We start from the raw sequence: 15,889 nt of genomic DNA, 5'->3' as shown, positions 1-15,889 counted from the left end.
AAGCACATGAGACCGTTTTCGACTTGAAGCTCAGCCCGAGGTTCCCCAACAACTCCAGTACATTCGCCTTCATTCAGAGAATATAGCTCTGGTTCTCTATTTTTCTTTACAAGGAACCATACTCGGCTTCGAGTCATAGTGGGCGAGGACCTGATTTTACAAGTACCGAACATGGAGAATCTGCACCAGAATGTTATTCCTCAAGCCGTGGACGAGCTTGTAACGCCGGGCGACCACCAGCAGCACACCACCGCTGCCGCTAACACATTAACAGCATCAGAGGTAGACTCGCTGTTACAAAATTGGACCCACGACAGCACTGGTCAGTTAGTCCGCAACCAGGCGGGGGGCGATGCCGCCTTGTTGCCAGACCCAGACCGGCTCCGGCGGACGCGAGCCCTGGGAGATGTCCTTCACACGGTCCAGCAGCTGTGGTATGCAGGCTCTGAAGAGATCGATGCAGTTGCCCAGATCCTCGCGAACGGGAGCAGAATTGGTAAGAACCCATCTCTCCTCATGAGACACGGCCACAGCGCTGACGAGCGCCAGCGTCTTGGAGGCTCCCGCTTGGGGATTCAGCCGTCTTTGACTTCTTCCTCGGCATCCTTGCCGTCGACACAATACGGCAGTCTCTGAAGTTACAGATATTGCGACTAGCTGGAAATTGCTGTGCCGATGCTGGTACGTGGCATCCCATGATCGCAGCTCAGGACGTCACTGATGACAACACGCAGATGAGAACCGCGCGCGCGTCGTCTCATCCAATCACATGCCAGCCCTACTGGCTCAGCTGGAGGATGACAGTCTGTTGCCGTTTGCTATCCAGGTCATCCATAATGTCATGATGGATTATGAGTCCACGCAGCTCGCAGCCTCGAATGCTGGCCTCAGTGCGAAGCTCGTCGACCTCCTTGCCAGCCCGCGGTTCGCCCACTGCCAGCATCTCCTCGGCATGATCGGCACCATCTTTGAGATGCTTGTTGGCCATCGTACGTAGTGACCTCATTCATATATGGACAGCAGCTAATCAGTCAGAATCCGAGGCGACCGTCGCCAATCCGCAGACGCCTCTGATCCTCCTCAACCTTGCCCTCAGTCCGGCTGTTGTTGATGATGCTGCCGATGTCATCCAGCTGACGTTGGTTGCGTTGTCATACCTCTCCTTTGAGAGCCTGCAGACCGTCTTCGTCAGTTCATACGGCATGCCGAGTTTACTGGGCGCATATTACCACATCTCCGCAAAGCTTGATCCTACCGTCGTCGCCGAGGAAGACCTTGAGGCCCAACTGAAGCAATTACGAAACACATTCATGCAGCTTCTGGCCGATCTCTGCTACCTGCCGACTTTCAACCAATGCTACGAACTCAACTCGCCCGTCTTCAAGACGTTCCAGTCCTGGCTGTCGTCCCCTGAGAATCCCTCCCTCCAAGCCGCTGCCTGCCTCTGTCTCGGCAACGTCGCCCGATCAGATGAAGCCTCGCTTGCCCTCGTCTCAAACCACCAACTGCACACGCCCGTCATCGCCATCACCGCCGCCCAGGTCTCTCTCGCCACCGCCCAACCAGCGCAAGGCCCCTTTGACGCCGTGCTGCTCCATTCGGCCCTCTCTCTCCTCAAGAACCTCGCCATCCCCGCCTCCTCCCGGCCCTTGCTCGGCGACCTGCTCACCCCCGACCTCCTGCCCGCGATCTGGTCTCTCGACCCAAACACCTCGATGCAGACGCCGCAGCTGCACTTTGCCGCCGTCTCCCTCACCCGCCTCCTCCTCACATCGACACCGCAAAACGTCCGCCGCCTCTGCGCCCCCCTGTCCCCCGACCCCCTCTCGCCTCTCAGCAACCAGCCCCTGCTGCACCGCCTCCTCGACGTCTTTGCGCGCGCCGACCCGACCCAGGCCGCCCACACCCGCACCGAGGCCGCGCGCGCCGCCCTCGCCGTCGTGCGCGTCCTGCACACGACGCCCGTGCCCCCGCTGCTGCCGGACTGGGACCCGCGCGACGACGGGTACGTGTTCCGGCGCGAGGGCGCGCCCGTCGTGCCGCCGCCGCCGTCGTCGTCGCCGGCCGGGGAGGACGTTGCGCGGCCACGGCGGGAGGTGTTTTACCGGCGCCACGGGGCGCTGGGCAAGACGCTCGCGCACCTCGTCGTGCAGCCCAAGTTTGGCGTGCTGCGGAGCGAGGCGTGGTTTGTGTTTGCGCTCATGGCGAGGAGCGAGGACGGCGCTGGCGTCGTGTCCAAGGTGCTTGCTGTGCCCGGGGCGTGGGAGGCGCTTGTTGAGAGCATCACGGGGAGAAGAGAAGGTGAAGAGCGTTCGGTCGAGACGGCGGGGACCGGGGGCGAGGTCACTATTAGTACGGATGCTGCCTCTGTCGTGGACGGGCTGCAGCCGCAGCAGGTTGATCCGGAGCAGGCGGAAGGGATGGCCAGGGTTGATCGGGAGAATGGCTTGGTGCTCGTGTCCGAGCTGGTCAAGCATGCTGGGGAGGATTTTCCCGCGGCGAGAAGAGCAGCACTGGGAGAGATGCTGAAGGAAGGCGGGGAGTTGGTGGCCGAGGGTCGAAAGGATGACGGCGCGAAGCAAGTCTGAGTCGGATGGCCGAAAATATTGGGCTGCCGCCAAAGAATCTGTAGCGTACGTAGTCAAATGACTCCTACATCTCCGAATCATGACGCTTCACATGGCACATCACATCACCCCGTGTTCAGACATATCCAGCAAGCAAGGTCATAGTTCACATTGGATATCATGTACCCACTTCAGATCATGCTTTTCCCATTGCAGTCGTCTGAGTACATACGCCAGCCCAAGGACGAATGCAGCTGCGGCGGTATTCTTCTTCTGCCTCCTGACCCGCGTCCTCAATTGTATCTTTGTTCTTCCCCCCTCTACCCCAACACGCCCAGGCCAGGAAAGAAGAAAGAAGCCGACTTCCGGGCTTCCTCTCGGAACGGAAACACGGATGGTCCGAAAAGCAGCCGGAAGGAGGCGTGCAGCAGCGTTTTGCGCGTAAAATGAACCGATACCATGCAATCCGGCCAGCCCCAGCCTGAAACGAACGAACCAAAAAGGAAATGAGCAGACAGAGGTGGTTGATGCCGTTCACGACATGCCGCCTCCCGCTTATTTCTTGGCCGCAGCCTCGGCGTCGGCCTTGTCCTTGGCACGCTTCTCGCGCTTGCCCTGGTTGCGCTTCTCGCTGCGAGCGTGGCGGAGGGCCTTGAAGGCACCGCCCTCGACGGCAGCGGGGATCTCGGACTTCTTGATCTCGGAGAAGCCAGACGCGACGGGGGCGAAAGGCAGGGCCTTGGCGATGTGGGAGGCGGTCTCGATCTTGGACAGGTCGGTCTCGGTGGAGTCACCCTTCTTGGCCTTGCCGGCCTTGCGGGGGAAGAGGACAAGGCGCTCCTGGTAGGCCTTGAGGCGGGCGACGTTGGCGGCGAGGCCCTCCTCAGAGAGGTTCTGGCGGCGGCCGTCGACGGAGATGCCGATGGTCTGGGCGAAGCGGCGGGGGATGCCGGCCTCCTATGGTGGGTGTCAGTAGGGTTTTGGGGAGACGATCGAGGGGTCGCTGTTTTCCCTTCCCCTCACGTCGAGGTGATGGTTGGTTTTGTCGTACCTTGAGCTCGGCCAGGGAGAAACCACGGCCGGCGCGAACCTTGCGGTTGTACTTGATGGTAGGGCACCTCACGATGGGGCGCAGGGAGTCGACAGGGCGGGGAGCGACCGCGGCGGCCTTGGCCTGGCGGGCATGTCTGCGGCTGAGCTTCTTGCCGGGCTAAAATTCCAGAAAATATCAGATCCTCTGTCGCGATACACACGAGAAAAAAAGTCCTTCTCGTTGCCCGTGGTCGTTTCATACCTGGTCGAAGTGGGTGCGAACCCGGCGCTGCCAATCCTTGCGGAAGTCTGAAGGAACAAAGTCAGTCGTCTGTCTATTTCGTCGTCGTGTTCTTGCGTTTCGTCGTCGAGGATCGAATCGGTGTGGGGGGGAGCCTCACGGTTGCTCTGGAGCTTCTGGTTGCCCTGAATCGCCTGGAATTGAAAGTCAGTACGGACGATGAGGATGCGCCGTGGCCGTGGGCCATACCATTTTGACTTGGACTGCTGACGACCGAGTTGTTGATGAGGGTTGCTGCGAGGTTAGTTGGAGGAGGAGGCAATCGACAGTCAGAGTCGGCAAAAAACGCTTGCCCTAAAAATTCCTGTGCCTGCCCAAATTGTTCGGGTGGGGCCCACACCCACGAAGCGGATCTGAGAGGGGACTGGGTCGAGGGTGCAGGGTCACATGACCGACTGGGGTCTACTCATCCATTGACGAACGAGCAGCATCGTGAGGAAGCGGGTACGTACTGGCTGGGCTGATGTGGGCAGTTCTGCCGCAACCGACCGCTTTTATCGCATCAGTCTTGCAAGCGACATGGTCATGCCTGTCCTTCACCCACCTGCCCAGCGCTTCCCATTCAGACGCCCAGGTTCACTGCCTGGACGACCCGTGATCATGGTCCTGTGAAGATGCTCAATCCTCGATTGCTGCTATGTGATAAGATTATGATGGCCATGACTTGTTCGATAGCCGAATGACTTTGGAGTTGTCGTCATCGAGCTCTGTTAGCTCGACTCGTGTGACAAAAAACTCTTGGGATATCGCGATACTCCAACATTAGGACTATCGATAAAGCGTCGTGGAAACTGCTACCTGATTTCTCGCGAACAAACGAACTGTTCCAATGATCCAAGCTCTACAGTGTTCCTGTCACAGCCCAAAACTTGGAGAGGCAGAAGTAAGACCTTTTGCCAGCCTCTGCCAGTCGCTGCCAGCTGTCGCGCTCAGCCAATCCCATCTGCGCCAATCCCTGAAAATCTCAGCCGGGAAATGGAAATGGAACGATCATCGGCGGCATCTTTAGCAGACCCCGAACGTCTCTCCTGAACACCATCCCTCAGCTCACCACCAAGATGCCGATAAAACCCTCAATGGCGACGCGCATGCCTCTCCGGAGCGCTTCGGACGCAACCCGATTCACATCTACCACCCCGCACGCCTCTTCGAAGCAACCCCCCGTATCCGCCGCTACATCGAAAGCTCCATCCGCCGCGAGCAGGCTATCAGGCAATGGACCCAAGAAGGGTGGCGAGACACCTGAGGAGCGCGTTCGAAGGCTAAGAGCTGCACACGAGGCCGCACGAAAGGCCCAGGTGTCTGGATTTGACAAGGCTGTCGGCGGTGGACGACGTTTCTTTGATGTTGCGCATCGCGTCACTATTGCAGGACTGCTAGGATTCACTGGTACGGCTACCTCCTTACCCTTTGCCGCCACCTACATTCTTGGATCCCTCGGCGGGAGGCATCCTACTTTGCCTCCCCTTCAGAATTACAGGCAGGACGGTCGGTCGTCGTAAACACCCAAGCTAACAGCATGACAGCCCTGGCCGGCCTCATCTCCGTCTATTCCGTCTACGACATGGTCACCTACAACCGCAAGCGTCGCGAAGACTTTACCGAAGCCCAGAAGCTCATGGACGCCGACTCCCTCTCTGCCGCCCGTATCGCTTTCATCAACGGAACCGCGACCGAGGACCAGATCCAGCTCGTCGAGGACGCCAACGCCCAGGCCCGCGAGACGGGTGTCAAGCTGCCCCCTCTGCTGGCGCCTGCGCCGCCTACTGGCGCGTCCATTGCCCTGGGCGCTGCCGCACCCGCTACCTCGAGGACTGAGGAGCCGAGCCCGGTGCTCGACGCGCTGGCGAGGGAGGAGGAGCTCAGGGCTCTCGAGGCTAGGAGTGGAAAGACGGGAGGAAGCTGGTGGCCCTTCTCGTCGAGTGCGGCGAAGGGTGAGACTACGACGGGAAGCGATGTTGTCAAGGCCGTGCAGGGAGGCAAGGAGGCGATTCGCGAGTCTGCGCACGCGGCGTTCGAGAAGGAGAAGGAGGCTCAGCGTCAAGGGGGTCCGCTGGATAAGTTAGGGTTGGAGGGAGAGAAGAAGAAGGGCTGGTGGTGATGATGATACCGTCACACGGACACAGGTGTAATTTGCTGTACCATTGGGATCAGTACAAAAACTTGGGGGGGCGGTGGAAGCTGCACAGCATGAGTGCAGAGCAACGTGTATCATCATACTGTAGACAAGTTGTACGACATGTACCTGCATTAGACGGCGTCTGGTGGACTTGATGTCGTGGGGGAATAACAAAGAAACATTTCCCAGTTCGGCTCATTTTGATTTTCCATGTCTCTGTATGTGCGTGTGAGTGTGTATCCTGCTACGACGTGTCGTCAATTCTGCAGGGCGAATAGGTTCGCGGGACGTTTGGGGTTTCTGCAGCCGGAGCTCTATCCCGACGGGGCGAGGCTGACGTGACCCACGGACAGCGTTCGCGACTTTGGCCCAGGCCGGAAGAACTGAGACCGTGCCTGTGCGAGCACGGAATACTACCTTGACAGGTGAAGCTGTCATGTTGAGGGATCATGAGTGCCTTGGTCTTTTCAAGTGGATGCGGGGCGTTACTGATGGCCGACCTTGGGTCATGTGCACCAAGAGGTGACCTGAGGACAGGCTCACATCGAAACTCAGCCTGATGTTTCGTTTCCAGCAGTTTCGTGAGCACCCAAATTCGGCAGGCCCGACGCCATGTTCCTTCAAGGAATGTTCTAGATGTTAGATGTATCAAATCTCATTTAGTGATGATGGCAGACTATTCGGGAGTGTGTCCGGCCGAAGACCTGTCGTTAACAATTGGGTTTCATTATGTTCTTACAAAAAGATGTTCAGTTCAAACTTAAATAACAAGCATACCGCGTCAGCATGATGAGAATGGAGTCACAAAACACGAAAATCATTTATTCCATGTCCTCAAAGTATCATTTGTATTTTTCAATAGCTAAAGATGTATGTGTTGCACTGTTGTGGTGCTGAATGTTAGTAGATTGAACCCGCCAGATCACGGCTTAATGGACCAGAGAATCATCACCAACATCAACACAAACATCATCACACAGCTCCTTCCTAATCTGCGATGACCTCGGCTGTAACACAAGGTCACGATGACCGACGACTGCATTGAACACCAGAGAGTCTCTGTGGCGACCATTTGCCACCTTGTGCCCCCGGCGTCCCAACATAACATAACGTTCACCCCGGTCCCTCATGAAGCAGTCCTGAAACCTTACGCCCACGTAGAACCTTCTCCGAACTTCAGACAGCGGCCCCTCTCGATGCTCCTTCAATAGCCAAGACCCGCCATCTGACAGGCCGACCTGTCGCCAGCGGAGCATTTCCATGGCGGCGGTCAGAGGATTGCACAGACAATCTCCTAGGCGAAGGGGAAGCTATCCGCGCTTCCTTCTCTTCAGGGCGCTGCTCGCGAAGGTCACCGCGGAGACCAAGCGGCATGCCGATGATGGCAATGGCCGCCGAGGCTATTGTTTTGATGAGAAGATTCACAGTTTGAGCGCACCACGGAATTTGTGCTTCGCCCGCCTGAGGCTCGCTTGACTCGGTATTGTCTTGTCGTGACGATCCAGAGGTGCCATCTGGTGTTCCGTGTGCTTCCTGTGTCTCCCTCTCCCTGGCGTGGCTTCGTGGGCTTGGACTTGTCACTTGCGCACTACTTAGGACCTTGGTTTTCCTTTCTGCATGGCTAGCTGGGGTCGGATGTGCTTATTTCTTCTTCTTTCACTCCTCATGTCTCTTTCACCCCCCTGATAACCCTACGTAAGGTTTTGCAGCTTGGTTCTGGCTATTCCGTATTAGTGAAGGACCTGACGCTGGCCGACTCTTTTCTTTGGGCGGGTTCCCACCAGACAGACGCAGTTTGCCTGATTTCCTCTCTTTGTTTATTTCTTCTTCGACTTCAACGGCCAATTGAATCAAGCCTCACCGAATTGATCCGACTGCAAGAGTAGTTTCCTGAACACTCGAACTTGGTGTTGTAGGACTCTCACTCCTTGTGGACGCTTTCTTGGCAAGCTCTCGCTGTTGGTGGCACCATCCCAGGCAGCACGGGCAAGACAAGACGGAATACGGGAAAGCACCAACCACCGGCACCAGCCGAAAACAGCACTCACGACACTACCGGCAACACTTTCTTTCCTTCTTTCCTACTATCTCTTTGCCGACGGCACCAGGCACCAGCCCTTCTGTCCCCTTTACTTCATCATTTCCGTTTTCCAGCTTCTTATCCCTAACTTCATCTACTTTATCTTACCTTGCCTGCACCTTCTCGTACGTGTCTACGTGGGCGTCCTTCCCCCTTCTTCTGAGCCTCCGCAACCGCAACGGCGAGCCGACTCCGCCACAGCTTCTCATAGGAGGCGCAATCGACCCAACCAAGACACAGCTGACGACCTTCCCCGCCTACCTGCCTTGGCTCGCCTCGACTTGGAGCCCCCCCCGATACCCCAGCTAGCCGTCCCTTGCAGCTGAGCAGCTTTCTTGGACCTGCTATCCTATCGACATACTTCTTCTCCTCGCCTTCATTGACGAGTGTCGTACATCGAGGTCATCGACTGATCAATCCTTTTGCCGTACATCTTTCGGCATTATCGTGCATCACTTTGCGACAGCATCATCTCGGCATTGTCGCTTATAAACCACATTTCTTTCGCTACAGCCTGCGGCGATCAACCATGTTCGCCCAGCCATTTCATGATCCCGCTCGGAAGAGGCTCCGCGAGGAGGACCCCGACCCCGCTGTTGGATCTTGCGGCTTCAGTGAACACCGTAACGTATGTTCCCGTCGATGGCGCCTCGCCTCCCTGCTGGCCTGCCACAACGCTGACTGCTTCGATAGAAACGGCTGCAATTGCCCGTCCGAACCTCGCCTACATCCCAGAAGCGGAGCACGCCCATCTTTCCCCTCTCATCTACACCCCATTCCCAGATATATACCGAATGTGACTCGGAGGCGCCGGCCTCGCACTTTTCGCCCTGGTCGTCATCCCCAACCCTGGGCATGAACTCACCAGGCGTGGACCGAGACATGGACATGGCCATGGACACAGCCATGTCGCCTCTGAACAACCTCCAGCATCTACAGCCGAACCTCCAGCATCTACAGCCGAATCCTCTCCAGACTGATCCCTCCGGCCGCTTGCCAACACCCATGCAGTCGAGCTTTGCCCCACAGCTGCGCGGCGCCACCGGATGGAGTGGACCGGGCCCTGTGATTATGCAACAGAACGGCCTGTCCAACATGGGCCACGTTCACAGCACTGCTTTTGAGGACCGCACAGTGCCGAGGACCATGCAGACGGGCGATGGCTGGCACTCGGACGTCCAGCGCCGCATACCGTCGCCCATCTCGGAGGTTGACTCCCGCACTGCAAGCCCGGGCATGTGTCTTGAGAGCGGTGCCAGCAGTGGCTTCCCTTCGCAGTTGACGGCGAGGCTCGAGCAATCCACATTGTCTCCTCGAGGAGAGGACATGGGCATGATGGACGTCTCACCCTCTTTCTCAACACATGCGGAGGCGGCTGCCGAACACGAGCACATGCATGAGCATGAGCACGAGCACGAGCATGATCATGACGAGGGCGAGGATGGCATGACACCCCTGACGGAGACGATCTCGGCACCAGCCACGCCTTCGCCAGGACGCAGCCGGGGGCATATGCGGTCGCACCACACAATCAACACGTGGACGTGGCAACCGGGCATGAAGAAAAGCTTCAGCATTGGCTACCGAGCCGACTGCGAGAAGTGCCGTCTCAAGGTGCCTGGTCACTTCAACCACATAATCGTATCCTAGGAAGGTGGCCATGTTGTGGTTGACAGCAGCGCGGATTCGCCGGTGTGAGAAGCGGTGGCGCCGTCCCAAGCAGCTCAACGCAAACGATCGAGGTTTTCTTTTGTCAAACAGGAACAGGAAGAGCGGATACTGCGCATGGCAGTCCTGCTCGGGTGCCAGAACCTAAACCTGGATCCACCAGAGCATGCCTCGTGGCTAGACTGGGTGGTTCGCGGCAGCTTCAGTCAGGGATGGAACTCGGAAGAAGACAGCGTCATGACGGACGTCTTGTCTGGACTGCCAGCGTGTTGATGGTACGATAAGGGAATTTGCATCTCTGGGCTGTTCACATGGGGCCAATAGAAAACACGGCCACGCTGATTTCGGGAGGGGATTCGGTTATATCCATTGCATTGGGAGCGTTTGGCGCAGCGTTTTGAACATATTCTTCTGCTCTCGACTCGTCGTGGGGCGTGTAATATCACATTCTTTTACGAGTTTGCTGCATTAGTCCTGGTGGCGCAGGTTGTTGAGCGAGCAAACGGTACATAAATCACAACACAAGAAGGCCGCCCAGCGTCGGTGAAGAAGTTCGGTGAAAGACGGTCAGGGTCCGATTCGGAAGGCTCTGCTCGAGGCCAGCCCCGCCAATGACGTCGCGGCAGATCCCGTTCTATGGCGACCCTGACCCTGTCAAGTGCCTGCTGCTGTATGTTCCCACCAAAGTCGCGCGACGGGCCACCGTACGAGCTGAAGGACGCCAATTGCAAAGCGGGAATGCGCCATTGGTCTTGGGTAGGGGCATTGACTGGCTGCATCGGGCGCGGGTGGGTGAAGTTGCGGTCAGTGATGCCGGTGTTTGTCTGGGTAGAGGGGTACCTTGACGTCGAGTGAGTACGTGCAGGGGGAAGTAGGTACCGCGGTACATAGGAATGAGGGGTGGTCAAGTGCCCCGCGATTGCAGAGCAACAGAGGATATGGTTGAGGTGCAGGAGGAGCTCGGAGAGAGCGGGAGTGCGCCAACAGGCATAGCATTAGAGAATCGCGGTGGATGGCTTTTCCCGCTTCCTGTCTCTGGCGAGTTTGGGGGGGGGGGGGGGTTGGTAGCGGGACGGGTGCCTCCGAAGGGCCTCCGGTGTCAGGCAGACCACCTTTGGCATTTTTTTTTCTGGTGAGGGGCCCTCTTGGAGGGGGAAAGACATGTGGTGGTCATGGTGGTCAAACGACCTTCTCCCCGCCACGCCTGCTCTTCTGAGTCATTGCAGCCAGAGGCAAGCAAGCCCTTCTTGCTGCGGTTACAATTGTGACCAAGTGAACTTCTAGTCTCCAACTTTTTTCTTGTATCGAGTCCACCTCTCTCGTGGTGATTGCCAAATCAAACAAACCCTCGTCCCAAGGCTTGTGTCCCGGTACCTCCTTGATCGGCCCGTTTTCCAAGGTGCGTCCTTTGGGTTTGCCCCTCTCTCTTTGCGCGGTTGCTGTGCTGGTTGGTACACTGTACCCAGTTGTTTGACGTGTGTTTGCGCGCTGCGCAGCATTGAGGGTTCCACTGTTCTGAGCGTTGCGTTTTTGGGCACTTTTTTAGCATCATTGCTCAGTTTATCGTTCGAGTCATCTCTCTCGTGTTCTGCTCTCTATTGTCTCTTCAATTTCGTTTGCGAACCTGCCCCCGAGAATTCTTGTTTCTTGACCTGTCTTGGAGCTTCACAAACTGATTGTCTGCCTCAGACCCTGACGACACCGACGACCATCTTGACTACGACTTCCGAACCTTGCCCCTCGCATACCACACACACCAGACCACACAACCAGCAGCTCTTCAAGATGCCCGGTCTCGCCATGGAACCCGTCACAACCGACGATGTACGAAGTAGGTCTCATCTGCGGGACGGCCCGTTGAATATCCCTTCCTCGTGATCCTCCTGGCATTCCAGTGGTGGCATTGAGATTGTTCAGCATGGCTCGCAATGACGTCGCCTTGTTGTCTCTCTCTCTTTCTCTCTTCGATGAATAGCATTCACTGTTTGCTATGTGGAGGAACTGTGCCTTCCAGGCTCGTTTCATTCGCCGACCGACCACGTCAGAGGGGGTGGGAGGAAGGTCAAAAAGCAGAGCTTGAGGCGTTGATACCGAGAGCTTCGAACGATTCTTGCTTCTCCAAGAATCACCTGCCTGACTATGCCCTCTCGCTCCCTCTGAAAGACTTTGGCATATCCCATTACCCGTCTACTTCCATCTTTCACTATGCTTTACCTCGTACCTAAATACCGCTGCGAGAACACCGCTGACGGCCTGGCAGTTCTCGGCCAGGACCCCCTCATCCCGCCGGCGCTCCTCATCTCGGAGCTCCCCATGACCGAGGCGGCCATGCAGACGGTCGTCAAGGGCCGCGACGAAGCCTCGAACATTGTCATGGGCCGCGACGACCGCCTCCTGGTCATCATTGGCCCCTGCTCGATCCACGACCCGGCCACGGCGCTCGAGTACTGCGACAGGCTGCGCGCCGTCGCCGACCGCCTCAACCAGGACCTCTGCATCGTCATGCGCGCCTACCTCGAGAAGCCCCGCACGACGGTCGGCTGGAAGGGCCTCATCAACGACCCCGATATCGACTCGACGTTCCAGATCAACAAGGGCCTGCGCGTGTCCCGCCAGCTCTTCCGCGACCTCACGGCCAAGGGCATGCCTATTGCGTCTGAGATGCTCGACACCATCTCGCCCCAGTTCCTCGCCGACTTCATCTCGGTCGGCGCCATCGGCGCGCGCACCACCGAGTCGCAGCTCCACCGCGAGCTCGCCTCGGGCCTCTCGTTCCCCGTGGGCTTCAAGAACGGCACCGATGGCAACCTCGGCGTCGCCATTGACGCCATTGGCGCCGCCGCGTCGCGCCACCACTTCATGGGCGTCACGAAGCAGGGCCTCGCCGCCATCACGCGCACCAAGGGCAACGAGCACGGCTTCGTCATCCTGCGCGGCGGCACCAAGGGCACCAACTACGACGCCGCCAGCATCGCCGACGCCAAGGCGACGCTCGAGAAGAAGGGCCAGAAGCAGGCCATCATGGTCGACTGCTCGCACGGCAACTCGAACAAGGACCACCGCAACCAGCCCAAGGTCGCCAAGGTCGTCGGCGACCAGCTGCGCCAGGGCGAGGCCTCCATCGTCGGCGTCATGATCGAGAGCAACATCAACGAGGGCAACCAGAAGGTCCCCGCCGAGGGCCCCGCCGCGCTCAAGAAGGGCGTCAGCATCACCGACGCCTGCATCGACTGGGAGTCGACGCTGACGGTGCTCGACGACCTCGCCGAGGCTGTGCGCGAGAGGCGTGCGAAGAACGGCACCGTCGCGAAGAATGGTGCTGAATTGCACAAGGTGACGCACCTTGAGGAGGAGTAAAGATTGGCGCTGTATGGGAAAGGCAACATGAGTTTTCGAGGATAGGGTCTGATGGTAGCAAAAAAAAAAAGCGCTGCGAAGTGGCGGGGGGGAGGAAAGACGCAAAAAGTTGCATGTAGCTCTTGACTACTGGGATGGTGTTCCGGATAATGACCACGGTATTTGGCGTGCGGATGATGCTGCTCATTGCTTTCTCCGACCAAGGATTCGAAACCGTGATAAGTGACAACCATGCCCTGCCATTGTACACTGGTGACCTCTCAAGTCAACATGAAGCCCACACTCTCTGACGGTGTTCAGTGCCACACAAATGAACAGTTCGTACCAAACTCGACACCGATACTCTTCCCTATCCCAATTCTCCAAACGCCAAACACCCTTCGCAAGAAGAAACCAGATTCAAGCCCGCCCCCGCCCCAAGAACCCATAGCCATTCACCCCCCTCGACTCAGCAGCCTTCCTGACGCCCGCCCACCCCAGCAGCCCCAGCGTGCCGAGGATGAACCCCCACACAATGACGCGGTCCTTGTTGCTGTCGCGCTGGAAGCACATGGTCTGGACATCGTCCTCCTTGGCCTCGCGGCAAAAGTCGATGCCGCGCGAGAGGCAGAAGGCCTTGGTGCACTGGGAGCACGAGGCCGAGGCGGCGCGGGGCGCGAGCTGCCGGTCCTCGGCGGCGCCGGTGTGGCGACGGCGGACGTTGCCGAACGGCAGGATCGAGGAGAAGAGGTCGCGACGGAGAGAGGCGGGGGGGCTCTGGTCGTCGTGTTGGGGGCCGAGGGCGACGATGGTGCTGTTCTTGAAGCAGGTGCATTTGCAGAATGTCGGGGCGGCTGGGTCTCTTCATTAGGAGCTTATTGGGAGGTATGGATTTGGGGGAGGCAGGGGGCGACGTACAGTTCGCTGATGCGATAGCCACGAAGGCGCTCAGCAGTAGGAGGAGCAGAGATAATCGATGCATTTTGCGGGCATCGGAGTAGGAACTTGGCTTCACGCTGATGATATCTGCCGTGTCAGTAGTACCTCACCTCTCTGGCTAGTGATCTTGGAGTTTGGAGGCGACAGTGTTACAACAGGGGCCTTGTCGCACGGACCAATCTCGGCACTCCACGCCATTGGCCCACGCGACATCGAAAAAGTTCATCGACATTCAGCGTCGGAGAAGCTCCTGATTGACTTGCGAGCGGAATTGATCCAACAACCTCCCATCCATCACCGCCACCTCCTCACCCACACCCACACCCGCACCACAATGCGTCGCGTCACACGTATAAGAGCCCCAAGGCTCCTGGTCTCATCAACGCCTTCGACGCCCCTCGTCTCCCTCCGCCCCATCTCGACAACCGCTCCATCCTCCTCCGACACGACTGACCGATTCCGCAAGCTCCTCTGGAAGGGCAAGGCCCCGGGCCCAGCAGACCCCTACGCCCAGCAGTCCGAGTCGTCATCATCTCAACAACCGGACCTCGAGGCCTACGATGCTGAACTCGCAGAGCTCGAATCTCAGACGAGGGACCTAGGCTCCCTCTTCCCCGACGCCGCCTCCCGCAACACGCGCCCCAGCCGGCCCTTCTCCCGCCTCAAGACGAGCTTCAGACCGACGCGCGCCCCGGAGGTCAACGATGTCGGCATCAACGGCTACACGCCCGCCCTGTCGGCCGAGGGCCTCGAGGAGGTCGGCGGCTACGAAGGCTGGTGGGAGCGCGAGGGCCACTGGGGCCCTGAGAGCGAGTACACGCCGTTTGCTGCCGCCGAGCGCGTGCGAGATGCTGCTGTGCTCGAGGTGCTGACGCGCCAGGCTGTTGTCGAGGCCCTGGCCTTCCGCAAGGAGAGGGACGAGATCAGGCTGAGCGCTGACTGGGTCGGCACCGACAGGGCGGCGCTCGACCGCGCGCTGGCGCTCCGCATCAAGATTACCGAGGACGGCGTCGTTGCTCTGCGCGGCAACACGAATGCCGTGGTCAAGGGGCTGGCGCCGACCAAGAGGCAGCTCAAGCTCGCGAGGAAGGAAGAGCAGGCGCAGACTGCTGGCGAAGCTGTCCTCGCTGAGGATGCCACGATTGAGGCTGAGGAGGTTACCGTGCTGGGACAGCACGTCTCGCCCGAGGAGGCGCGGGAGCTTGTCGCCACATGGGATGCCGAGTGGAAGGATATTTCTCTCGCTGACCCTCTGCTCAAATTTGCCGTACGTCCCCCGCTGTTCTACCCATACTGAAACGAAGACTGACAGCATCCAGATCAACAAGCGTGTTTTCCAGCTGACGGGCCACCTGCTCCCCGACCCCAAGCTCGCGCGCGCCCAGACAGTGCGTCACATTCTCAACCTGATCGTGCGCCCGCCGCCGGCCAAGAAACTCGTCGAGACGCTGCAGCGCCGCGGCGAGCTCTTTGCGCTGCCCAACGTATCAGTGCATGCGCGCCGCATCACGCCGATTGACCGCGAGAAGGAGGTCGGCCGATGGAAGCTGATCGAGAAGGAGCTGGCCAAGAGGGATCTACCCGTCACGGGACACGCGGGACTGGAGAAGCACCGCGAGGCGTCGTGGGTCCAGGGTGGTCTGTAGAGAGGGGGATGCTGCTGATGCTTGGCTGCCGCGGAGGTGGCTGGATGTACGGATACATTGTACACTGTGTAACATATTGGGTCTGTCAATTCGTTGGGCCGACATTTGAAACGTGCAGTGATTTGCCATATTTGCTGGTGCTTTGGATATCATGTTACGAAGCAAGGCAACTTTGTTGCTTTTGCACCCTTGGCTATTGTA

At 58.5% G+C, this 15,889-nt stretch overlaps 7 protein-coding genes across 7 annotated transcripts; 5 read left to right on the top strand and 2 right to left on the bottom strand.

Annotated features, from left to right (window-relative positions):
- Positions 1-171: 171 nt before the first annotated feature.
- On the top strand, positions 172-2,588 carry D7B24_006531 (uncharacterized protein; the record flags this gene model as incomplete). Its single annotated transcript, XM_028640659.1, has 4 exons — positions 172-496; positions 550-681; positions 735-989; positions 1,036-2,588. The coding sequence occupies 4 exons, from the start codon at positions 172-174 to the stop codon at positions 2,586-2,588; spliced, it is 2,265 nt and encodes a 754-aa protein (XP_028495165.1).
- A 534-nt stretch (positions 2,589-3,122) lies between these two features.
- Positions 3,123-4,092, bottom strand: RPL13 (60S ribosomal protein L13; the record flags this gene model as incomplete). Its single annotated transcript, XM_028640658.1, has 5 exons — positions 3,123-3,524; positions 3,619-3,777; positions 3,862-3,908; positions 4,001-4,034; positions 4,090-4,092. The coding sequence occupies 5 exons, from the start codon at positions 4,090-4,092 to the stop codon at positions 3,123-3,125; spliced, it is 645 nt and encodes a 214-aa protein (XP_028495164.1).
- Positions 4,093-4,958: 866 nt separating this feature from the next.
- D7B24_006529 (uncharacterized protein) lies at positions 4,959-6,001 on the top strand (the record flags this gene model as incomplete). Its single annotated transcript, XM_028640657.1, has 2 exons — positions 4,959-5,289; positions 5,427-6,001. 2 exons carry the CDS (start codon positions 4,959-4,961, stop codon positions 5,999-6,001), a joined length of 906 nt encoding a protein of 301 aa, XP_028495163.1.
- A 2,627-nt stretch (positions 6,002-8,628) lies between these two features.
- Positions 8,629-9,749, top strand: D7B24_006528 (uncharacterized protein; the record flags this gene model as incomplete). Its single annotated transcript, XM_028640656.1, has 2 exons — positions 8,629-8,727; positions 8,793-9,749. The coding sequence occupies 2 exons, from the start codon at positions 8,629-8,631 to the stop codon at positions 9,747-9,749; spliced, it is 1,056 nt and encodes a 351-aa protein (XP_028495162.1).
- A 629-nt stretch (positions 9,750-10,378) lies between these two features.
- On the top strand, positions 10,379-13,124 carry ARO4 (3-deoxy-7-phosphoheptulonate synthase; the record flags this gene model as incomplete). The annotated part of the gene is made up of 3 exons (XM_028640655.1): positions 10,379-10,471; positions 11,457-11,598; positions 12,028-13,124. The coding sequence occupies 3 exons, from the start codon at positions 10,379-10,381 to the stop codon at positions 13,122-13,124; spliced, it is 1,332 nt and encodes a 443-aa protein (XP_028495161.1).
- A 399-nt stretch (positions 13,125-13,523) lies between these two features.
- D7B24_006526 (uncharacterized protein) lies at positions 13,524-14,085 on the bottom strand (the record flags this gene model as incomplete). Its single annotated transcript, XM_028640654.1, has 2 exons — positions 13,524-13,957; positions 14,022-14,085. The coding sequence occupies 2 exons, from the start codon at positions 14,083-14,085 to the stop codon at positions 13,524-13,526; spliced, it is 498 nt and encodes a 165-aa protein (XP_028495160.1).
- Positions 14,086-14,376: 291 nt separating this feature from the next.
- D7B24_006525 (uncharacterized protein) lies at positions 14,377-15,688 on the top strand (the record flags this gene model as incomplete). Its single annotated transcript, XM_028640653.1, has 2 exons — positions 14,377-15,309; positions 15,362-15,688. The coding sequence occupies 2 exons, from the start codon at positions 14,377-14,379 to the stop codon at positions 15,686-15,688; spliced, it is 1,260 nt and encodes a 419-aa protein (XP_028495159.1).
- Between the last annotated feature and the right edge of the window lie 201 nt (positions 15,689-15,889).

This window comes from Verticillium nonalfalfae (assembly GCF_003724135.2).
Source record: "Verticillium nonalfalfae strain VnAa140/NRRL 66861 chromosome Unknown scaffold_47, whole genome shotgun sequence".
NCBI lineage: Eukaryota > Fungi > Ascomycota > Sordariomycetes > Glomerellales > Plectosphaerellaceae > Verticillium > Verticillium nonalfalfae.
This window is presented reverse-complemented; position numbering and strand designations above follow the sequence as displayed.